At 47.3% G+C, this 20004-nt stretch overlaps 1 protein-coding gene across 3 annotated transcripts in view; it reads left to right on the forward strand.

Annotated features, from left to right (window-relative positions):
- The first annotated feature begins 1703 nt into the window (after positions 1-1703).
- Positions 1704-20004, forward strand: part of ZNF395 (zinc finger protein 395) — a 48768-nt gene continuing 30467 nt past the window's right edge. Inside the window, exons 1-2 of one of the 3 annotated variants that reach the window (XM_027549034.1) lie at positions 1704-1879; positions 2173-2273. In XM_027549034.1, coding sequence (XP_027404835.1) covers positions 2236-2273 — 38 coding nt within the window. In that variant the 5' untranslated portion in view covers positions 1704-1879; positions 2173-2235. The other 2 variants (XM_027549036.1, XM_027549035.1) reach the window with 2 other exon arrangements.

Genomic DNA, 20004 nt, shown 5'->3' on the forward strand with positions numbered 1-20004 from the left:
CTGCTTTGTGTCTGGTGTGCTATGGGGTGTGTTCAGGACAGGGTCAGGAGACCGGGTGCTGGCTATGTGTTTGGGAACGGATGTTTGTGAGGGAAAGTTCAGAGTCTGTATTAATGTGCAAAACTCTGGAATGCATACTGACAAGTACATACCTGCAGTCAAAGGGGATATTCATTCAATATATGCAGTAAGAGAGCGCATGCCTTTGGACGGCCTGTCTCAAACAGAACAAGCTCTGGGTTCGGTGCAAATTTAGAGACCGGTGGCTCACACTGCACACAGCAGGCACTGACATAGCTGTCAAATGAATGATTGTTTCCGTTTTATTAAAATTCAATCATTTTCAGAAATATATAGGTTGGGTTACAAGTTTGAACTGGATGTTTTAAGAAAAATAAACTCATAGCCAGGCACCGAAATCCCTTTACAAAGGGTAGCAGTTTAAAAAGACTGGAATAGAATTTACCTGGAGTGCTATCTGGTGTCAAAAGTGTTTACTATTTTCATTTCATTCAACAAACATTGGCAGAACACCTCAGCCAGGGAGCACCTGGTGTTGCTGGACTCAGTTTCCTCACTACCTTGGTCTGGGTGCTGCAATTAAAGCTTAATTATATGCTATCTTGTATTGTTCCTTAATTATTGCCAGTGCATTCATTTACTTCCAACTAGGCTGGCTGTCCCTTGGGGGCAGGGACTATTTTATAAATGTCAGGATCGGTGAGGGACTTGGCAGAGAGGTGAATCTGCAAAAGTCAGTAAGCACCTATGGTTTGAAGAGGAATGGAAACAGAACCGAAAGCTATTCATGAACTGTGTGTGTGTGCTAAGTTGCTTCATGTCCAACTCTGTGTGACCCTATGAACTGTAGCCCGCCAGGCTCCTCTATCCAAGGGATTCTCCAGGCAAGAATACTGGGAGTGGGTTGCCCTGCCCTCCTTTAGGGGATCTTCCTGACCCAGGAATCGAACCTGAGTCTCCTACATTAGTAGGCGGGTTCTTTACCACAGGGCCACCTGGGAAGTGCATTCGTGAACTGTAGTAATACATAATACATCATAAGATACCTTACTAATAAGGGTGCACACATTGGTTGTTCATGAAGTAGACTATTCCTTTAATAATAAAAAGTAAAATTCAAATCTGCATTTTCCCATTAAGGGGACGTTTTGCATACTCATATCATTGCTTCGATCCCCCAAATGCTTTGCTTTCTGTTCCTCTTTTGAACGCAAAAGAAGAATGTTTCCTTGAGGATAAGAAGGAAAAGGGGGAACCAGTCTTTGGTGAATTGTTTGATGGCCGAATTAGCCTATAGCAGGATTTTTCAACAGTGTCACTATTGACAATTCAGACCAGGTAATTCTTTTGTGGTGTGGGGCCATCCTGTGCCTTCCAGGACGTTTAGCAGTAGCATTGCCCTATACCTGTTTAGATGCTGGGAGCACCACTACCCCCAGTTGTGACGATCAAAAATACTTCCAGACAGTGCCAAAATGTCTCTTGGGGGCAAAAGTCACCCCTAGTTGAGCACTGATATCCTTTAGGGACTTTGGAGTTTTTTAAAGGAGATTTTTCTTATGTTAACAAATGGTGGACCATGAGGGAAGGGAAAGAATATTTAAATGTGTTTCTTTGGTGTGACCTAGGCACTGTACCCATGTTTTTTATTTCATCTTACAGATAAAGAAACTGAGGTTCAGATAGAGAAAAGACCCTGCTGAAAAGCATAAAACTAGTTCGACAGTAAAATCAGGATTGCAAACCAGGCTTGTCTGACTGCAAAGCCTGCAGTCCTTTCCTGCACACTCCCCACCGTCTCACTGCAAGAAAAACAGTACACTTCAAATTGAAGGTGAACTGACTGCAAACTCAACAAGTAAGTCCAAAAATATTTAAAAACTTTTGGGGGGAGGGGATTGGTTTCTTCTATCCTTTAAATTTATTTGAATATGAATCTATATGCCCACGCATACAGGCACTAGGGCCCTTCACTACCGTTGTGGCTCTTGGTCTTATCTCTGAAAAACACAGAGCAACACAATGGAACAGCTTCAATTCTCCTCGTTACAAATTACACAAAAGCCAGAGCCTAACGGTGCCAAAAGCAACTGGTATTGTTTACATAAGGGCTGAAAGCTAATAGTTAACTTTCTCTCCTGCTAATTCCAGAAACAGTAAATAACGCCTCACTTTACAACTACAAACGAGTGAGCTCGAGTAAAATGTCATAAAATGGAGAAGAAAACATTAAAGCAAAGGAAGATGGAAAGGTTGGTTGCAACCCTCACTCCCTCCGGCCTTTCGTTCTCGCTCGGCGGGCCGGGGCTGCGCGGCCTGGGTCTCCATTGCCCCCGCCCAGCGTCCGTCGGCGGCGCTCGGAGGCTGCTGGCGGCCTTTCCCGCCTTGGGGCGAGTTCGGCCTGTCTCGGTGAAGCCGGTCCCAGAGCTCGGCTTGGAAAAACAACAGCGAGAAACTTTGGCTCGGTTGGCGGTTCAAGTGAAAACAGGCAAACGCTCAAGTTTGGTTCGGAGCTGCAGCCGCCGGGTCGGATTTGGGGGTGGTGGTGGGGGGAAGCGGGGGCGTCACCACTCGGTCAGGTTCAAGTGCGCATGTGCGCGAGGAGTCGCTCGGGCACTTATTGAGCGCCCACTGTCTACTGGCGGCCGGGGTGTGCACGCCGGGCGCGCGGCGGGAGTGTGGGGGCGGGGGCGGCGCGGGCGCGTGTGGCCGCCGAGAGGCGCGCGGGCGGCGGGCGCGCGCGGCGCCGGGGGACGGGGGGCGCGCGCGGGGAGGGCGGCTAGGGGGTGTGTCTCCAGCCTGGCCCGGCGCTCGCTGGCTGGTGCGCGCCTCCGCTCCCTTCCCGGGCTGGGAATCCGGGCCGGGTTGTGGCCGCGGCCGCGTACGTGAGCGCAGTGTCCCGGAGAGGGAGGGCAGGCCGGCCAGGTGGGCGCGAACGGAGCCTCGGCGGGCGGGCGGCCGCAGCGGAGCGGAGCGGGGCGGTGGGCCTCGCCGGGCGGGCGGGGGCCGCGGCAGCCGCAGCCCCGAACCGAGCTGAGCTGTCCGAGGGGGAGCTGCCCGGCCCGTGCCGCCACTCGTGGCGGGGCGAGGTGAGCTGCGCGAGGACCTCGCGGCGTTGCAGCCTGGGGACGGGGGGCGGCCCGGGAACTTCCCACGCTCTGCACGCCCGCGGGGGCCGGGCCGGAGGGCAGGGAGGCGGGCGCCGCCGGTCGGGGCGCGGGGGCGCTGCGGCAGTGCCGCGCCGGCCGGGAGGGGGGTGGCTGCGCGCCCTCCCTCCCTCGCGTGCGCCGCCTTGTTTATCACGCTCGCCGAGGAATCCCCTCCCCAACTTTGAGCGCCGGTCCGGAGTCGCCTCTCCGCCGGAGGGTGACCTGCCCCCTCCCTGACCCTTTCCGGCTGGGCGGTCGGCCCAGTCGTTCCGGCGCCCCGCGCGTTCCTGCCCGCTCCACAGAGCGGCCGGGCGGGCGAGTGCCGGGCTCTGGGACGCGCGGCGCGACACACCCTCCACCTCGGGGGCTGGCCCCCACTCTTCTGTCCACCCCCCTGCTTCCTTTTGCGCGCCTTCACCCTGCCTGTCCTCGCCGGCAGCCCCGGGCGCAGGCACTGTGGACTTGTGGGGTGCCCGGGTGGGGGCCTGGACGGGGAGTTTGTCATGTGCAAACAATTTCCAAGGCAGCGTTTTCTTCCCTGCCTGGGAGTTCGGAGCTCAGCGCCTTCACTTTAGGACGGACTCAGAAATCTAAAGACGCCCACCTGCCAGGGGACGAGGGGGTTCTGTTGCCTCTTGGTTTCAGACGGCCTTGGCCAATGCCCGGTGACTTTGGAGAGCTTCCCGCAGGCGAGTGTTCTCCATATGTCAGGCAGCCAGGTGCAGGGGTTACCTGCAGGCCACCGATCCGTTCTTTACACCCCATATGGTGCACTTTGCCTGCAAGTGAGTGATCAACAGGTATCCAAGGCCTTTTTGACATCCTCCTAAGGTTTTGTGTAAACAGAGATTCCGGGTCTCAGGACACTGGAAACACCAGAAAACAGCAATTAAGTTCAATTCCACAGGTACCTTTGGGGGACTGCAGGCCTTCTCAGCACCATGCCAGGCTGTCTGGCAGACAGCACCCAAGGAAAGGTGGAAGTGATTTGAGAGCTCAAGTTCAAATTAATGTACTCTGACTGCCTGAGTGACTAAATGCTGGGGGACAGGGGGACTGTCAAAGGCAAGGTCAGAGCTGGGACTAGACTTAGAGTCCTAAGTTATGAAATCCGTTATGCACATGGAAAATAACTCTGGCAAAGGCCAGAGGTAGGGGAGGAAGACGTAACAGGTGTGAGAGGTCAGAAAGGGATTGCATATGGGAGGAGAAGAGATTCAGACAGCTATTCAGTAAGGAGGATGTAAAAGATACAGGAGATGATTTCCTCCAGGGTTTATCATTCGGGGTGGAGACAGAAAGACTTAAGCATGGGAAGTAAGGCATCCAGATAGGGCACGATTACCTGTCAAGCTGCAAAGTGTAGAATAGGTGCTGTTGGAGTTCAGAGAAGGAATAGGGTAGGAATCACAGAACTGTTTTCCCAGAGACCCTTGAGGTGGGCCACAAGGTGCAAACGGACATGACTTTCCTGAGAGACAGGAGATGTCCTTGGTCAGACCAGGGGATGTTTCTTGAGCAATAGGAGTAAAGATGGGGAAGGACGATGATTAAGGTTGTGAACATCCTAGAAGGCCAGGTTGAGGGATTGCACTTTACTCTGTGTGTACTGGGGAGACAGTCAAGGTTTCGGAGCCAGAGAGTGATGTCACGAGAGGGTCTTTGGAAAGATTTTGAAAAATAATGTTGTTTAGCCTGACTCTTTGGGATCCTGTGGACTGTAGCCCTCCAGGCTCCTCAGTCTAGGAGATTTTCCAGGCTGGGATACTGGAGTAGGTTGCCGTTTCCTCCTCCAGGGGACCTTCCTGACCCAGGGATCAAACCCGTGTTAACCCGAGTCTCCAGCATTGGCAGGCGGATTCTCTGCTGCTGAGCCACCAGGGAAGCCCTTTGAAAAGTTATGTTAGGAGACAAATCAGTAGGATGTTACAGTTGTGGAATGCCCAGGATTTGGACTGGGATAACTGGAAATGCAAAAGTGGATGAGTTTTAGAAGCATTATGGTTTAAATAATCTGTTGACAGGGGCAGGGTGAAGGAGGAGATGAATGCAAATTAATTCTTTGTGGAAATTGATTACACGCCAGGGCCTTGGAACTGCTGTGCTTGGTAACTGGAGAAATCGGAAATGTATGTTTTGGAGAGAAGTAATTGATACTCAGGCTGCGGAGAAGTTTCTTTTGTTTGCTAAGAAGTTGAAACATAGGTAGGTGTCCTGCTAGCAACTGCAGCCCTGAGATTGGTGGGAAACCAGGGTGTATAGGGTGGGAAGGGCTGCTGGAGCTGGGGGACGGAAGGCACTCTGATGAGTGTCTTCGTGGTCATGGGGGGTGCAGTAGAGGATGTTGGTGAGGGGATCTAGGGTCTGAGTTGGAAGGCTTTGTTCTGTCTTGCTATTCAGATGACATCACCTGGTCCTGAACCTGAAGTTAGCAAAGCAGTTGAGGCTCCAAGGAATATGGGACACCTTTTCTTCTAACTGGGAGAGAGGGAGTGGAGAATGGCGGGAACTAGAATGGAATTCACTAAGCACATAAATTGCTGGACTTTGAAACATGTTGAGTTTTGCTCTCCACAGAGACCTTCAGTCTAGTCCTGGTGTCCCACTGCAGGTGTGCATGGGGGGAGCAACAAGACGAGGGGACAGCCAGATGATCTAAAAGAGGAAGGAGGAAATTTTGGACCCTAATTTCGGATAGTGCCTTTTCCAGGGACAGGTTCCTCCTGCTAACCGGAGCCCTAGCCAGGTCCCAGGAAGCCAGCCACCTGCCTGTCTGTCTGCAGAGGGTGCTTCTCCTGAGCTCTGAACTCTGCTTTCCTGTTGCAAGGCTGAGCAAGGGTGATGTACTGAACAAATTCCCCAAGCTTCAACTTGCAACATCCCAGGGCTGGTGAATTTGAAGGATATGATTGCACAGAGTTGCAGAATGAGTGACAATGTAATTGCAGCTACTTAGTCTCCCTCTTCTTCTGAGATGCAGGATCAATGAATTAGCAGGGCAAACTGGCTCATATGGGGAGAGGTGGCCATCGGATATTTTTTTTCTTTTTAGGGAATATATGACTATCAAAAAAAAAAAGGTTGCATGGAGCACTGGTGGAACTAATCTACTGATTACAGAACAGTGTTTTCTACACTGTTTCAACCATGACCTACATTAAGAAAAAAGATTTACATCATGAACCAGTACACCCAATCATGTATGTAAAAACCTAATTTAAGTTCATGAGTACTACCTCTCTTGCTTGGTGCAGTCACCTCTGATATTTTTATTTAATGAATTTTTATTGGAATATAGTTGATTTACAATGTTGTGTTAGTTTCAGGTGTACAGCAGAGTGAATCAGATATTCATATACATACATCCACTCTTTTTTAGATCCTTTTCCCATATAGATCATTACAGTGTTGCATAGAGGTCCCTGTGCTATATGGTAGCTCCTTGTTAGTTCCTAATGGCTCAGTGGCTAAAGAATACGCATGCAACGTAGGAGACACAGGAAACACGAGTTTGATCCCTGGCTTGGGAAGATTCCCTGGAGGAGGAAATGGCAACCCACTCCAGTATTCTTGCCTGGGAAATCCCATGGACAGTGGAGCCTGGTGGGCTACAGTCCACGGGGTCGCAGAGAGTTGGACACGACTCAGCACAGCACAGCACAGTGTGTACATGTCAATCTCAATCCTGATATTTTTATTTTCTTTTCTATTGTTTTTCATTTACAAATGTTTATTGTCTTCCACCAAGTCAACTTAACGAGTCTGTAATGGATCATAACCCATAGTTAGGAAAACAGTTAAAGAGCATTTTCACATCGAAGAAGTATTGAGTAAACTGCTTCTGTGCAGAGCACCCCTGATTAGTGCTGAAGGTGGAAGGAAGCATGAGGAAGGGACTGAACGTTTACAAGCTCCATGAGAGATAAGGTCCGCCTGTGATTAAGGAGCAAGGCAAGGTGATGAAATGCCAAGATGAAAAATAAGTAGCCACAGGGTACAAGGGAAGGAGCTATGCTTGTGTGACTTGGAAAAAACTTCTGAAATAGGGAAGGAAGTCTGGGGTGATTCCTTTGTGGTGTCTCATGGTGCCTCACAGGTGGGGGGTTTATCACTATGATGCTGCGCAGGTGGGGGCCCATGGCCAGGGGTTAGGGGTGTATACAGTGTGCAGAAGAGGTCCTTGTGAGAGAGGAGGGAGCAGTCAGACTGGAAAGGTTGGTTAGGATCAAAGGGTAGTGGAGGGGTTGTAAACAGGAGGCCTGAAGAATGTGTTCAGTTTGCAGACTGGGATTGTCCCTGGGAGGTTTTCTGCCACACAAAGGTTTTCAAAAATCAGGAGCAGTCCAGAAAAACCTCTGAAGTTGGAACTCTCGTAAAAAGTCAGATCAGGCCAGCCTGTGCAACTGAGTGGTGGCTGGCCCCTGGAGATGGGAGACAGCACCACCCTGGCGGGGTGGGCCGACAGACATTTGGGTTTCCCTGCTCTCCGCTGCTTTAATCCAGTTGATGTCAGTTCCCTGCTCAGCTCTGCAGGCCTTTGGGTTTGTGATCTGAGTTTCCAAGAGACGCAGAGGCCAAGGAGGGAATTTAGGATCGCTGTCGGAGGGTTCAGGTAGGAGTGTGACACTGAATTTGAGAGCTTTGTGTGCAGATGACTTGTTTGAGGCTTGTCAGTAGTCTTTTCTGAGTTGCTGCCGGCTGGCACTTTGAAATATTTTCCTGATGATTGGAATGGTACTAATCAGAGATGGCCTTGGACTATATTCTCTGGTGAGGCCGGTTTCTAGTGACCCCCAGGATCTCTCAGTCCTCCGCCTTTCCACTTCTGGCTGGCCTGGTTAGATGGTGACTCCTGGCACGTCCTTTCTGGGAACCATGTTGAGGTAATAATTTGGTGAGATGTGAGTCACAATTGCCAAGTGCCATTTGACATTAGGTTCTCAGGAGCTTTGGTTCTGTGAGTGAATAATAAAGGAGTGGTGAGGAGACGGTGTCATTTCTTCTCTTAAATCCTTCCTAGGATGGTCTCGGAGGTGGGCTTCCGGGATCCAGAGACTGATAACCCAGGATGCATAATGACCCTGTAATAATTGGTTCAAGACCAGGTATGAATGCAAATGATTCCTAGAAAACTAGTGGGTCCATAACCACCCATGATTGATAGTCCTTCCCTGGGGGAAGCTGCAGGTGACAGGGACTGAACAAGAACCACTCTGCTTTTTACAGATGTGCGGCTTGACTATTTTAAAATACAGTTTTTTTTAAAAAATTTATTTATTTATTGAGGACTGCATTGAGTCTTTGTTGCTGTGTGGGCTTTTCTCTAGTTTCAGTGAGCGGGGGCCATCTCTAGTTGTGGTGCTCAGGCTTCTCACTGTGGTGGCTTCTCTTGTTGGGGAGCGAGAGCTGTAGGAAGAGTGGGCTTCGGTAGTTGCCGCGTGTGGTCTCAGCAGTCGAGGCTCCCAGGCTCTAGAGCACAGGTTCAGTAGCTGTGGTGCATGGGCTTAGCTGCTCCGCCCCATGTGGGATCTTCCAGACCCAGGGATTGAACCCGTGTCTCCTGCATTAGCAGGTGGATTCTTTACCGCTGAGCCACCAGGGAAGCCCCTAAAATGCAGTCTTTGTTAAAAAAAAAAAGTCAAAACTGACATACTTTTTACCAAATTGCTTAAAAATATGTCACCATAGGATGCAAGGATAACCAGAAGTCAGCCGAACCATATCAAATTAAAACCCATTTCCTGCTTTTTTAAAAATAAGTGTCCAGTGCCCCTCTTTCACTTTATATCTTCATTTTATTTATTTACTGGCCACGTTAGATCTCAGTTGCAACACGGAGTCTTTTATTGCATTGTGTGGGCTCCAGAACGGCCGTGGGCTCAGCAGTTGCAGTGCGAGGGCTTCTGTAGTTACGGCACGTGGGATCTTAGCTCCCCGAGCAAGGTTGGAACCCAAATTCCCTGCGTCGGAAGGTGGATTCTTAACCACTGGGCCACCAGGGAAGTCCCCCATTTCCTGTTTTATATAACGGTTTGGTTACTACATCAGAGAAGCCATGCAAGTATTTATCAGTTTCTTTAGGTAGGATGGTCCATATTAAATAAGTGGTGGAATGTGGGCTGGGTGGTGGTATTAATTTAATTTGACAGTTGTATGCAAAAACTGTTAATTAGTGGCTCTGAGTCAGCCTGGAAAGGGGTCCAGAAATGAGTGCCATAGGGTTCTATTCTTGGCGTTGAGCTGTTCAACATTTTTTTTCCATCCTTGTGGGTGAAGATACAGAAGGTGTGTTTGTCAACATTGTTGACAGTGTAGAGGTGGGAGGAATTGCTTATTTAGTAGATAGACCAAGATTCAGAGATATACAGAATGAGGGCTCAAATTTAGAAAAGAAATTCCGTGAGGGATAAATGTAAAGCCTGATTTAGTTTTTAAAATTTGAATTGTAATACTTATACATTCTGGTAAGATAATCCCCCTCCTGGAGACCACATTGCAGGTGTACAGGATGCTTTGTACACAGAGATTATTTAGAGTTGTTGTTTTTTTTTTTTTCTTAAACTGTAATGAAAAATTGGAAACAACGTAAATGTCCAGTAGTGTAACTGGGCAGGAAGTAATCCATAAGTGATTCTGATGGGTGTGTCTTCATAGTGGAATATTATGCCATTGATATCATGGTTAGGAATATTTTAAAATAACATGGGCAGAGGTTTCTGCGAAAAGTTAAGGAGCATCTACAGTATGATTTCAAATCTGTTTAAGTTTTTGAAAATAGTTGTATTTATTCTGGGTGTGCTGGGTCTTTGTTGCTGCCCGTGGGCTTTTCTCTCATTGCGACGAGCGGGGGCTCCTCTCGCTGTGGCGTGCGGGCTTCTCATTGTGGTGGCTTCTTGTGTAGCATGGGCTCTAGGGCACGCAGGCTTCAGCAGGTGCAGCACGTGGGCTTAATAGTTGTGGCACACGGGTTTAGTTGCTGCAAGGCATGTGGGATCCTCCCGGATCAGGGATCGAACCTGTGTTTCCTGCATTGGCAGGTGGATTCTTTGCCACTGAGCCACCCAGGAAGCCCCTATGATTTCAAATCTTAAAATTAAAAAAGTGCGTAGAAAATGACTGGAAGGAAATATTCCAATAATTCTAATATCAAAATACTAATATTGGTTACTTCTAGATAGACAAGTTGAGTGACTTTTTTTTAACGTTTTAAGTTTGCTATTTATATTTTTTATAGCATGTATGTATGTCACAGTGGGAAAAACACTACCATATATTTTTTAAAAATATACTTCATTTTCTTGAGCAGTTTTATATTCACAGCGAAATGGAGAGGAAGATACAGAAATTTCCCACATTCTCCCTGCCCCTCGCATGCACAGCCTCTCCAGCCATCGGCATCCCCTATCAGATGGTACATTTGTTGTAACTGATGAACCTATGCTGACAATTACTAATCACCCAAAATCCATAGTTTATATTAGGATATTCCGATTTCGGACAAATGTATCCACTGTTACAGTATCACATAGAGTATTTTCACTGCCCTAAAATCCTCTGTGCTCTGCCTATTCATCCATCCCTCTCCCTAACTCCAGGTAGCCCCTTTTATTTTTACTGGCTCCACAGTTTTGCTTTTTCTAGAATGTTATATGATCGGAATTGTACAGCGTGCTGTCTTTTCAGATTGGCTTATGTCACTCGATAATATGCATCTAATCTTCCTCCATGTCCTTTCCTGGCTTGGTAGTATAATTCTTTTCAGCATTTCTTTTTAGCACTGAATGCTACTGCTAAATCGCTTCAGTCGTGTCCGACTCTGTGCGACCCCATAGACGGCAGCCCACCAGGCTTCCCCGTCCCTGGGATTCTCCAGGCAAGAACACTGGAGTGGGTTGCCATTTCCTTCTCCAAGGCATAAATAGCACTGAATAGGATCCCATTATCTGGATGTAGCACAGTGTATTTATCCGTTCACCTTGGTTGCTTCCAAGTATGGGCAGTCATTATGAATGAAGCCGCTGTAAACATCTGTGTGCAGGTTTTTATGTGGATGTAATTTTTCAGCTCCTTTGGATAAATACCAAGGAATGCAACTGCTGTATCGTATGGTAAGAGAGTGTTCAGTTTTGGAAGAAACCACCAAAATGTTTTCCAAAGTGGCTGCACCACTTTGCATTCCCACCAGCAATAAATGAGAGTTCCTGTTGCTCTGTATCCTCACCAGCATTTGGCGTGGTCAGTTATTGGATTTTGGCCATTCTCATCGGTGGGTAGTGGTATAATTTTAATTTGCATTTCCCTAATGACTTGTGATCACATCTTTTCATGTGCTTTTTTGGTTGTCTGTATGTCTTCTTTGGTGAGGTATCTGTTAAAGTTTTTGGCTCACTTTTTAAAATGTTTGCTTTCTTACTGTTGAGTTTTAAGAGTTCTTTGTATGCTATGGATAATAGTCCTTTATCAGTGTGTCTTTTGCAAATATTTTCTCCCAGCCTGTGGTTTGTCTCTTCACTCTCCTGAACACTATTTTTAAAAAACATTTTATCATTCAGGGACAGGATGGGGTAAAGGTAGATGATTCATTCAGTGACTAATCTTGAGTTATTTACCTGCTATGTGTCAAGCACTGACTGGAGACACAAAAGAAGACTCAGTCTCTGACCTGAATTTGATGATCTGATTGAAAGCGGGAGACCAGTAGTCAAACAGACAAGCACAGTGTAGCCCCAGTGGTCCTCCAGGTGCCAAGGAGGGGACAGATCATGTGGGAAAAAGTTTGAGATTGTTCTGTTGTTCACAAGTTGAATGGGAGCCCTGAGTGACATGAGGTTTTTTTAGAAGTTAATGTTAATTGCTCAGTCACATCTGACTCTTTGAGACCCCATGGACTGTAGCCTGCAAGGCTCCTCTATCCATGGAATTCTCCAGGCAAGAATACTGGAGTGGGTAGCCATTCCCTTCTCCAGGGGATCTTCCCAACCCAGGAATCGAACCCTGGTCTGCTGCCTTGGCAGGCAAGATTCTTTACCATCTGAGCCACTGGGCAAGCCCTATTTTAGAATTCAAATCCCATTAATAACTAGATCAGAAATTTATCAGTCCAATCCCAGGATCTGGTGTTGATGGCCTCTGCTGGTCTTGTGCCATTTGGACCACTGTGGGGCTATGATTTAAAAAAAACACGAACAGAGAAGACGTCACCCACAGGAAGGGGCCTGGGATGCTGTGGGATTAGGAATGACAGGAGTATGCTCAGGGGCGTGGGCACCCAGTAGTGCTTTCAGATGTTTTCACAGTTATTGACTTTTTCATCTCTGCTCCTGGTGTTAGAATATGACCAGTGGATGGAACAATTACTTTATCCTCTCTAGCTTCAGATTCTTCCTCTGTAGAATGATTGCTTAACATGATTCCTTACCTGTTGAATGATTACATGGAAGAGGATGAGCTTTAAGGTTCCTTTAAACCATAAAGACTAGGAGACCAGATTTCAGTTCTGTCAGAAAAGGAATTTTTTTTAATTTTGATTTTTTTATTTAGCTGTGCCAGATCTCAGTTGTGGCACACAGAATCTTTGATCTTTGTTGCCATGAGGGGTCTTTAGTTCCGACATTTGAACTCTTAGGTGCAGCATGTGGGATCTAGTTCCCTGACCAGGGGATGAAACCCTTGCACTGGGAGTGTGGAGTCTTAGCCACTGGACCACCAGAGGAATCCTGGAAAAGGAATTTTCTAGCTGGCAGGTCTGACCAACAGTGGAAATGTCTTCCCATGGAATAGTGAGCTCCCCATCATTGAAGGTATTCAGCGTGGGCTGAATGCTGTGGATTAAGGGTGCCGTCGAAGAGAACAAGAATTAGGCTGGCTTCCAAAGTCCTTTCCAATTCTTGGGTTATTGTGCGACCTGTCACAGCTGAAAGATAATGTGAAATATGGGATATACCTCTAATTGTACAGTACTAGGGTCAACATCATCATTGTAAGCTTTTTAGAAAATGTTAATAAGTGGGTCCCAACATTTTCAAGAAATCTGCTGGGGTCATTTTAGAAAGGAGGAAGAGAACTATTCAGTGGTGGCTCAGGAGTCAGTTTGTGGCCAGGACTGCCGAAAATTGAATTTTGTCTTTAGGAAAAGCAAGAAGTCAGAGGTGGAGTGGAGATGGCAAATAACGATAAACAAAGCAGGCTGACATTTGGAAGACTATCGTGTTTATTGGGCATTTGTATTCAGTATAATGAATGAATCAAGCTGGGGACCTTTAATTGACTCCTGGGGTCCTCTGCTTGGCTGTGGAGGACCTGAAAGTGTCCTTGACTACCTCCTTCCTCATGTTTTCCAGGCAGGTTTCTATTACCAGGTTATTGTTGTTACTGAGCTCAGTCACTCAGTCGTATCCAACTCTTTGTGACCCCGTGGACTATAGTCTGCCAGGCTCTTCTGTCCATGGGAATTCTCCAAGGAAGAATACTGGAGTGGGTTGCCATTTCCTTCTCCTGGGGATCTTCTGGACCCAGAGGTCAAACCTCGAACCCAGGTCACCTGCATTGCAGGCTGATTCTTTACCATCTGGGTCACCTGGGAGACCCTCAGCACATTAAATGCCATCCTGACACCAGGGAGGAATCTGAACTGTGGCTGCTCTGTGGATCTAGTGACAGTGACGACAAGGAACAGATAAAGACACTTTTGGGTGGGATTTTCCAGAAATGCATATGTTAATGTTATTTTATGTTAGTAAATGTGTGATTTGAATAAAAATGTTTTTGTTTTCACATTTTTATTATTTGTTGCTTCCGTGTGGAAGTTTGATTTTGCCTAAATTTTACTCAAATATGTGGTTTATTTAGAATCCACTCTGGTTCAACATTTTAGATTTTCTTGCTGATATTTTTGGATTCCTTCTTTTGTTGGGAGCACTGTCAGGGCTAACTCACATAGCAAATGTTTCTCAGAAATTCCGCAAGGAGAATAGAGGTTTATCTCATCTTTTGGAGAAGAATGCAAGATTTATGTCACCAGGCCATTCATGCCGGCCTTTTGGCATTTGAAAGAATCAGTATTAGGCAAGAAAGTGTTTTTTGTTTTTTTTTTTTTAATTTTTTGGCTGGACTGGGTCCTTGTGGCTGTGCAGGCTTTTCCCTTGTTGAGACGAGAAGGGGTGCTCTCCAGTCGAGGTTCGCGGGCTTCTCATCGCAGCGGCTTCTTTTGTTGCAGAGCATGGGCTCTGTGGTTCAGGGGCTTCAGCAGTTGCGGCTCCCAGGCCCTAGAGCACAGGCTCTGTAGTTGTGGTGCATGGGCTTAGTTGCTCCCAGGCATGTGGAATCCTCCGGGACCGGGGATTGAACCTGTGTCTCCTGCATTGGCAGGCAAATGCTTTACCTTTGAGCTGCCCGAAAGTGCTTTCTTCATGTGGAGCAATTTCGGGGTGCTTACCTAGGGGGCGTCAGTTTTAGGTGTATGTAAAAAGTACAGACAGAACTCTATAATTGAGAACTAAAGTGGGAAATCTTTGTGCCTTTGATGATGAAGGGCTCAGGCCGCCTTTATCTCAGCATCATTTGGATCTCACACAGTATATGGCACATCGACTGTGCTTGTTGAGTTGCTCGGAATCAGTTCCCTGGGCCACATAACAGTGAGTATGGGAAAAACTTAGGCTATCAGATTTTTTTTTTTTTTTTAAGGCAAAAACACGATAAGAAATAACAGCTCTCAGCCGTTTTTGTCCTTTGAGTATTAGGAAGCCATAAAACTCTCTTAGTAAAAACAACCACACGGGGTGGCTGTTTTTCAAAGTGCAAGGGGGCGGGGGACTTGGTGGTGGTGGGGGAGGAATGAAAACCTCCCTGTCCTCTTTCTATTTTTCTTCTTCAGCCGAACACGAATTGCTCCTGGTGTGCCGCTCTTAAATTCCTGTGTCCTCTATCCATTTTAATCTTGTTATCTATTTTTATGGCGACTGTCACCATGGTACTTGTGCACTTTACATAGCACAACAGAGATTTCAGATATCTCATAGGACAGCTCGAAGTACTGCTGCAGCCAGGGAGAACCGGTGCTGGGGTAGTTTTCTTTTTAAATTGAGGTGTAATTTGCATACAGTGGAATGCTCAGATCTGAACGGTGCCGTTTGATCAGTTTTGACAAATGCATCCCGAGACAGAACCTTTCTGTCACCTCCGAAGTGTTCCTGTGACCTTTTTGAGTGAATCCTCACCCCTACCAGAAGGACCACAACTCTGATTTCTAAGAGCCTAGGCTAGTTTTGGTGACCCTGGGTCCTTAATAATAGACTTTTGTGTTTCTATGGGCTTTTCACATGGCGTTTTGAAGAGGTGGAGAGTGTGTGTGTGTGTTTAAAAGATCGGTGTTTTGTGTGATTAGGTGGCCCCCAGGAGTAAATGAGATTTTGGAACTTGTCTGATGTGGTGGTCAGCTTCTTCCTTCTCATGAACCCATGGGATCGGAATTGATGTTAAAAATCCTGATTCCCAGATGGAAGGGTCTGAAGCACAGCTGGTTGGCTAGGGGCCCTGGTGTGGATTACGTGTGGTTGGGTGAGAGCTGCCATTATGGGCGAGTCTGTGTGTGTGTGTGTGTGTGTGATGTTGAACAGCTGGAATGCTCAACTCGAACAACTGAAATCTTTCCTAGGACATCCCTTTATATTACCCAGAAGCCCTCTGACATGCCTTTCTCGTTTTTTTCTTGTCTCTTCCCTGAACTGGCGTATAAATTGAACCATCCACAGAGTCACAGAGCTGGGATCCTAATACTTAAAGATCTGTGTTGCAAAGCCCACTGCTTTGCACCACTCTGCTTTCAGCCTCCTAGGGAGTTGTATGGCAGATTCAGTTAGAAATTGCCCCCAAACATAGGACTGAGATGTACGGAACAAGGTCGGTTTCTTTTTAAAAAATCACATGGTGAAATGCAATTTTCACTACACAAGTAGTACATGAACACATTCTCTGTAGGAAAAAAAAAATGCAAACCTTCCAGAGCAAAACCAAATCTTCCTTAACAACCACTTGTAATCCCAGTCCTTCCCTAGAGGTTAACCACTGTTACGAGTTTGTTGGTGTTCTCAGATGCTTAACATACTTGCAATTATACCTGTAGAACTAAAAAAAAAGTGCGCTGCAAGTAGTATTGTGCTCCCCCCACCCCCCTTACATCTTGGTGATAGCTCTCTGTCACTGTGGATAGGTCTTACTGATTTTACCTCCTGCATAACCTTCCTTAGAAGGCTAAACCGTTGTTTGTGGGTTTCCCAGGTGGCGCTAGTGGTAAAGAACCTCCCTGCCAATGGGGAAGACATAAGAGATGTGGGTTTGATCCCTGGGTGGAGAAGATCCTCTGGAGAAGGGAATGGCAACCCACTCCAGTATTCTTGCCTGGAGAATCCCATGGACAGAGGAGCCTGGTGGGCTACAGTCTATGGGGTTGCAAAGAGTTGGACATGACTGAAGTGACTTAGCACACACACAAACAGTTGTTTAATTTAGCCTAATTGATGGCCATTGAAGTTATTTCCAAATCCCCTACTGATACAAATGCTGTCGCAGTAAACATGGCCAGACATGCCTGCTTGTCACTCATGTGACCAAGGATAGATACTGAGAAAGGGGATTTGCTGGGTAACAGGGTACTTTAATTTTTGTTGTTGTTGTTGTATTTATTTATTTGGCTGCGCTGGGTCTCAGTTGTGGCATGTGGAATCTTTAGTTGAGGCGCATGGGATCTAGTTCCCTGACCAGTGATGGAACCAGGCCCCCTGCATTGGGGAATGCAGAGTCTCAGCCACTGGACCACCAGGGAAGTCCTGATACTTTAATTAAAAAAAAAAAATAAAGACCCATTACAGGGTCAGTTCTGAGCTTAGGCTTGATGTAGGCCAGAAGTTCTTCGGGTGGGCTCAGACACAAAGCAGTTGTTTTCTGAGAATGGGGCAGGCCCCAGGGTGTGCGAGTATGCAGTTTGGCTGGGAGGCTGGGTGTTGGGGAGAGTCCGTTGAACCCCATAGTCAGTTGGGTCTAGTTCCCCGAGGACTTTGACCTGTGTGTTGGAGAAGAACCACTGGATGGATGAGCAGCCGTGGTGGCCCCTAGATGCTGAATTCTAAATCTAGTTCACTCCCTAGCTGGAGACCTTCAACCCATCTGTGATGGTTCTCTGTCCATCTTTAGAATACAAAGTGTGGCTTCAACGTGCAAGCCAAGGGTCAGGCCTCTGGAAGCATTTTTGTGTTCTTTAAAAAAAAAAACAAAAACAAAAAACCTAGAACACCGTCTGTGTTACTCCTGTTGGCAGTTCCATTGTGCTTGGAGAAGGACGGAGTGTATCTCTCTGTGTTTACCCTTCTTCCCATCATCTCTAGATCTCTGAGAACTCCTGGAAGACAGGAAAAGTCATCGTCAGGCCAAACCCATGCCTTTAGGAGGGTGTGTGGCAAGGAAGGGCTTGGCTCTGTCCTTTTTGAACGGAGCATGCTGATGCTACTGGTCACCCAGCTGGTGAGGGCAAGGTCCCGTTGCAACCTTAATCATCCTACGTGCGTTCGCCCTCAGATTTCTTACGCAGAGGTTAGAAAACAGTTCTGGTTCTGAATCCAGGGCCCCCCCACTGATTGCACTCACACAGTTATCCAAACCCAGTAAGGCAATTTATATTGCCTTCTTTGGGGGTGTTGACCCGCTTCGGTCAAGGTTGGCACCCTATTTTATCTCTCTCACTTGCTAGACTCTCCCAGGGCTCACTGGCCTTAATCTTTCTGGTCCTTTGAGTGTGCCGTCCCCGTGACAGCCCATTGAGCTGACTGTCCTGGGGTTTCACAAGTTCTTTCTCCATGGGCAGCCACCTGTGTCCCCAGTGTGTGGATGATTCTCTTAAGTTTATAGGTGGCGGTGGGTAGCGTGTTTCCTTTTGGTTTAGTACTTTTGCATCGATGCTGGACAAAATGATTTGTTTGTTTGTTTGTTTGTTTTGCTTTGTGATAACGGTAGGATGACAATCCAGTCTACACAGACAGAGGTCCCTATGTCAGAGCTCTTCCATGATTCCTGTTTCCCCTCCCCACTTAAATGTATTACACTGCCCTTGTCAGTGTTCAGCCTTACTGTCAGCTTTTCCCTCCTTGAGTGAAGTTTTCCCTGTAGTCTTGTCTCATCACCACCCAGAGCTTGATGCCTTTTTTAAGGCTAACGTTTATTGAACTTAGCCCTGGAGGTTTCTTTCCCCATTCCTTCCTGGGCTTTTCTCTCAGACCTGGGTGATCAGAATCTCTAGGAAGGGGATCTTGGTGACTCTCTCTCTCTCTCTCTTTTTTAAAAATTTATTTGGTTGTCCTGGGTCTTAATTGTGTTATGTGGGATCTTTGTTCCCTGACCAGGGATCAAACCTGCCCCCCTGCATTGGCAGGTGGATTCTTATCCACTGTGCCACCAGGGAACACTTTCTTTTTAAAAAAGTTCTATTGGAGTATAGTTAATTTCCAGCATTATATCTGTTGTCCAGCAGAGTGACTCAGTTATACACGGTTCTGTCACTTCCTAGCTCTGTGGCCTTGGGAATGTTGCTCAACCTTCCCACGTCTCAGTTTCCTCATCTGTCAAGTGGAGGAGGTGATACTGCTTCTCTCGTGGGGCTATTGTGAGGGATGAAGTGAGACACAGTCTGTGAAATACATAGCCAGCGGCCAGCCCTTCTGTCTTTGAGTAATGATAGCTCTCGGAACATTCCTGAACAACTATAGTCTTCGAAAGGCTGCAGGATGGACAGAATGCTGGGTTTCTCTTGCCCTTGACTCTGACAGTTCTAATGAAGCAGATAGATGCGATCTGGGGGCTTGTGAACACCCAGGGGCCTTTCCTCTCAAAAGAGACTAGCTGTCTGCGTGGCCCAAGTTCAGCCTCCCTGCCTGACCTGGGGTGGGATTCCATGTGGTCCCAGGGGCCAGTAGTGGCTTACTAGTGCTGGGCAGCCACTGTGGTGACCCACCGCATGCCAGGGTCGTTCTTCTCTTTTCTCAGAGTGCATGTGTGTGGGCCCGTTGGTCCTTCCGTTTGGTCCACATTAACTTTGTTACTTTGGCTCAGTCACTAGCGAATGTGCTTTCATCCTCTGTCCATTTCAGGAAAAACATCCAAGAGTGGATGCCTGGATATCCTGAGCTCAGACAGGCATGCCCGCTCATTTAGCCTGTTTCTCCATCTCTCTGCAGCCTTTGAACTCATCCTCAGGCCCACAGTTATTGGGACATGTGTGTGCGTGTGCTCAGTCATGTCCGACTCTTTGTGGCCCCATGGACGGTAGCCCAACAGACAGGCGGCTCTGTCCATGTGATTTCCCAGGCAAGAATACTGGAATGGGTTACCATTTCCTTCTCTAGGGTATCTTCCCGACCCTGGGATCAAATTGGAGGGTGGATTCTTTACCACTGAGCATCTCCCACATTGGCGGGTGGATTCATTACCACTGAGCTACCTGGGAAGCTGAGAATTCCATAAATGGCCACCCCAGAGAAAGCCACTTCCTTGGTGGGTTGGGCCTGGGGCAAGCCCCCTCCCTCACTGTGCCCGTTTTCACAATGTATTTATTTAAACCATCTTCTATACTGTATTCACTTAGGTTGACTTTCTGTTTTGTGGAGGAAACATGTTTGTCTCCCTCACCCTCCAGTCACTCAGCAGATTTTTTTTTTGTTCAACCCATAACATTTTATTTCAACTTAACTGTGTCAAGCACTGAAAATATTAACATGCATAGTCATCTATGTTTATGAGCTTCATCCTAAAAACCATCTTTTTTAAAACTGGGCTTTGGTTTCAGATT

The sequence above is a fragment of the Bos indicus x Bos taurus genome, chromosome 8, assembly GCF_003369695.1.
Source record: "Bos indicus x Bos taurus breed Angus x Brahman F1 hybrid chromosome 8, Bos_hybrid_MaternalHap_v2.0, whole genome shotgun sequence".
NCBI classification, from domain to species: Eukaryota; Metazoa; Chordata; class Mammalia; order Artiodactyla; family Bovidae; genus Bos; species Bos indicus x Bos taurus.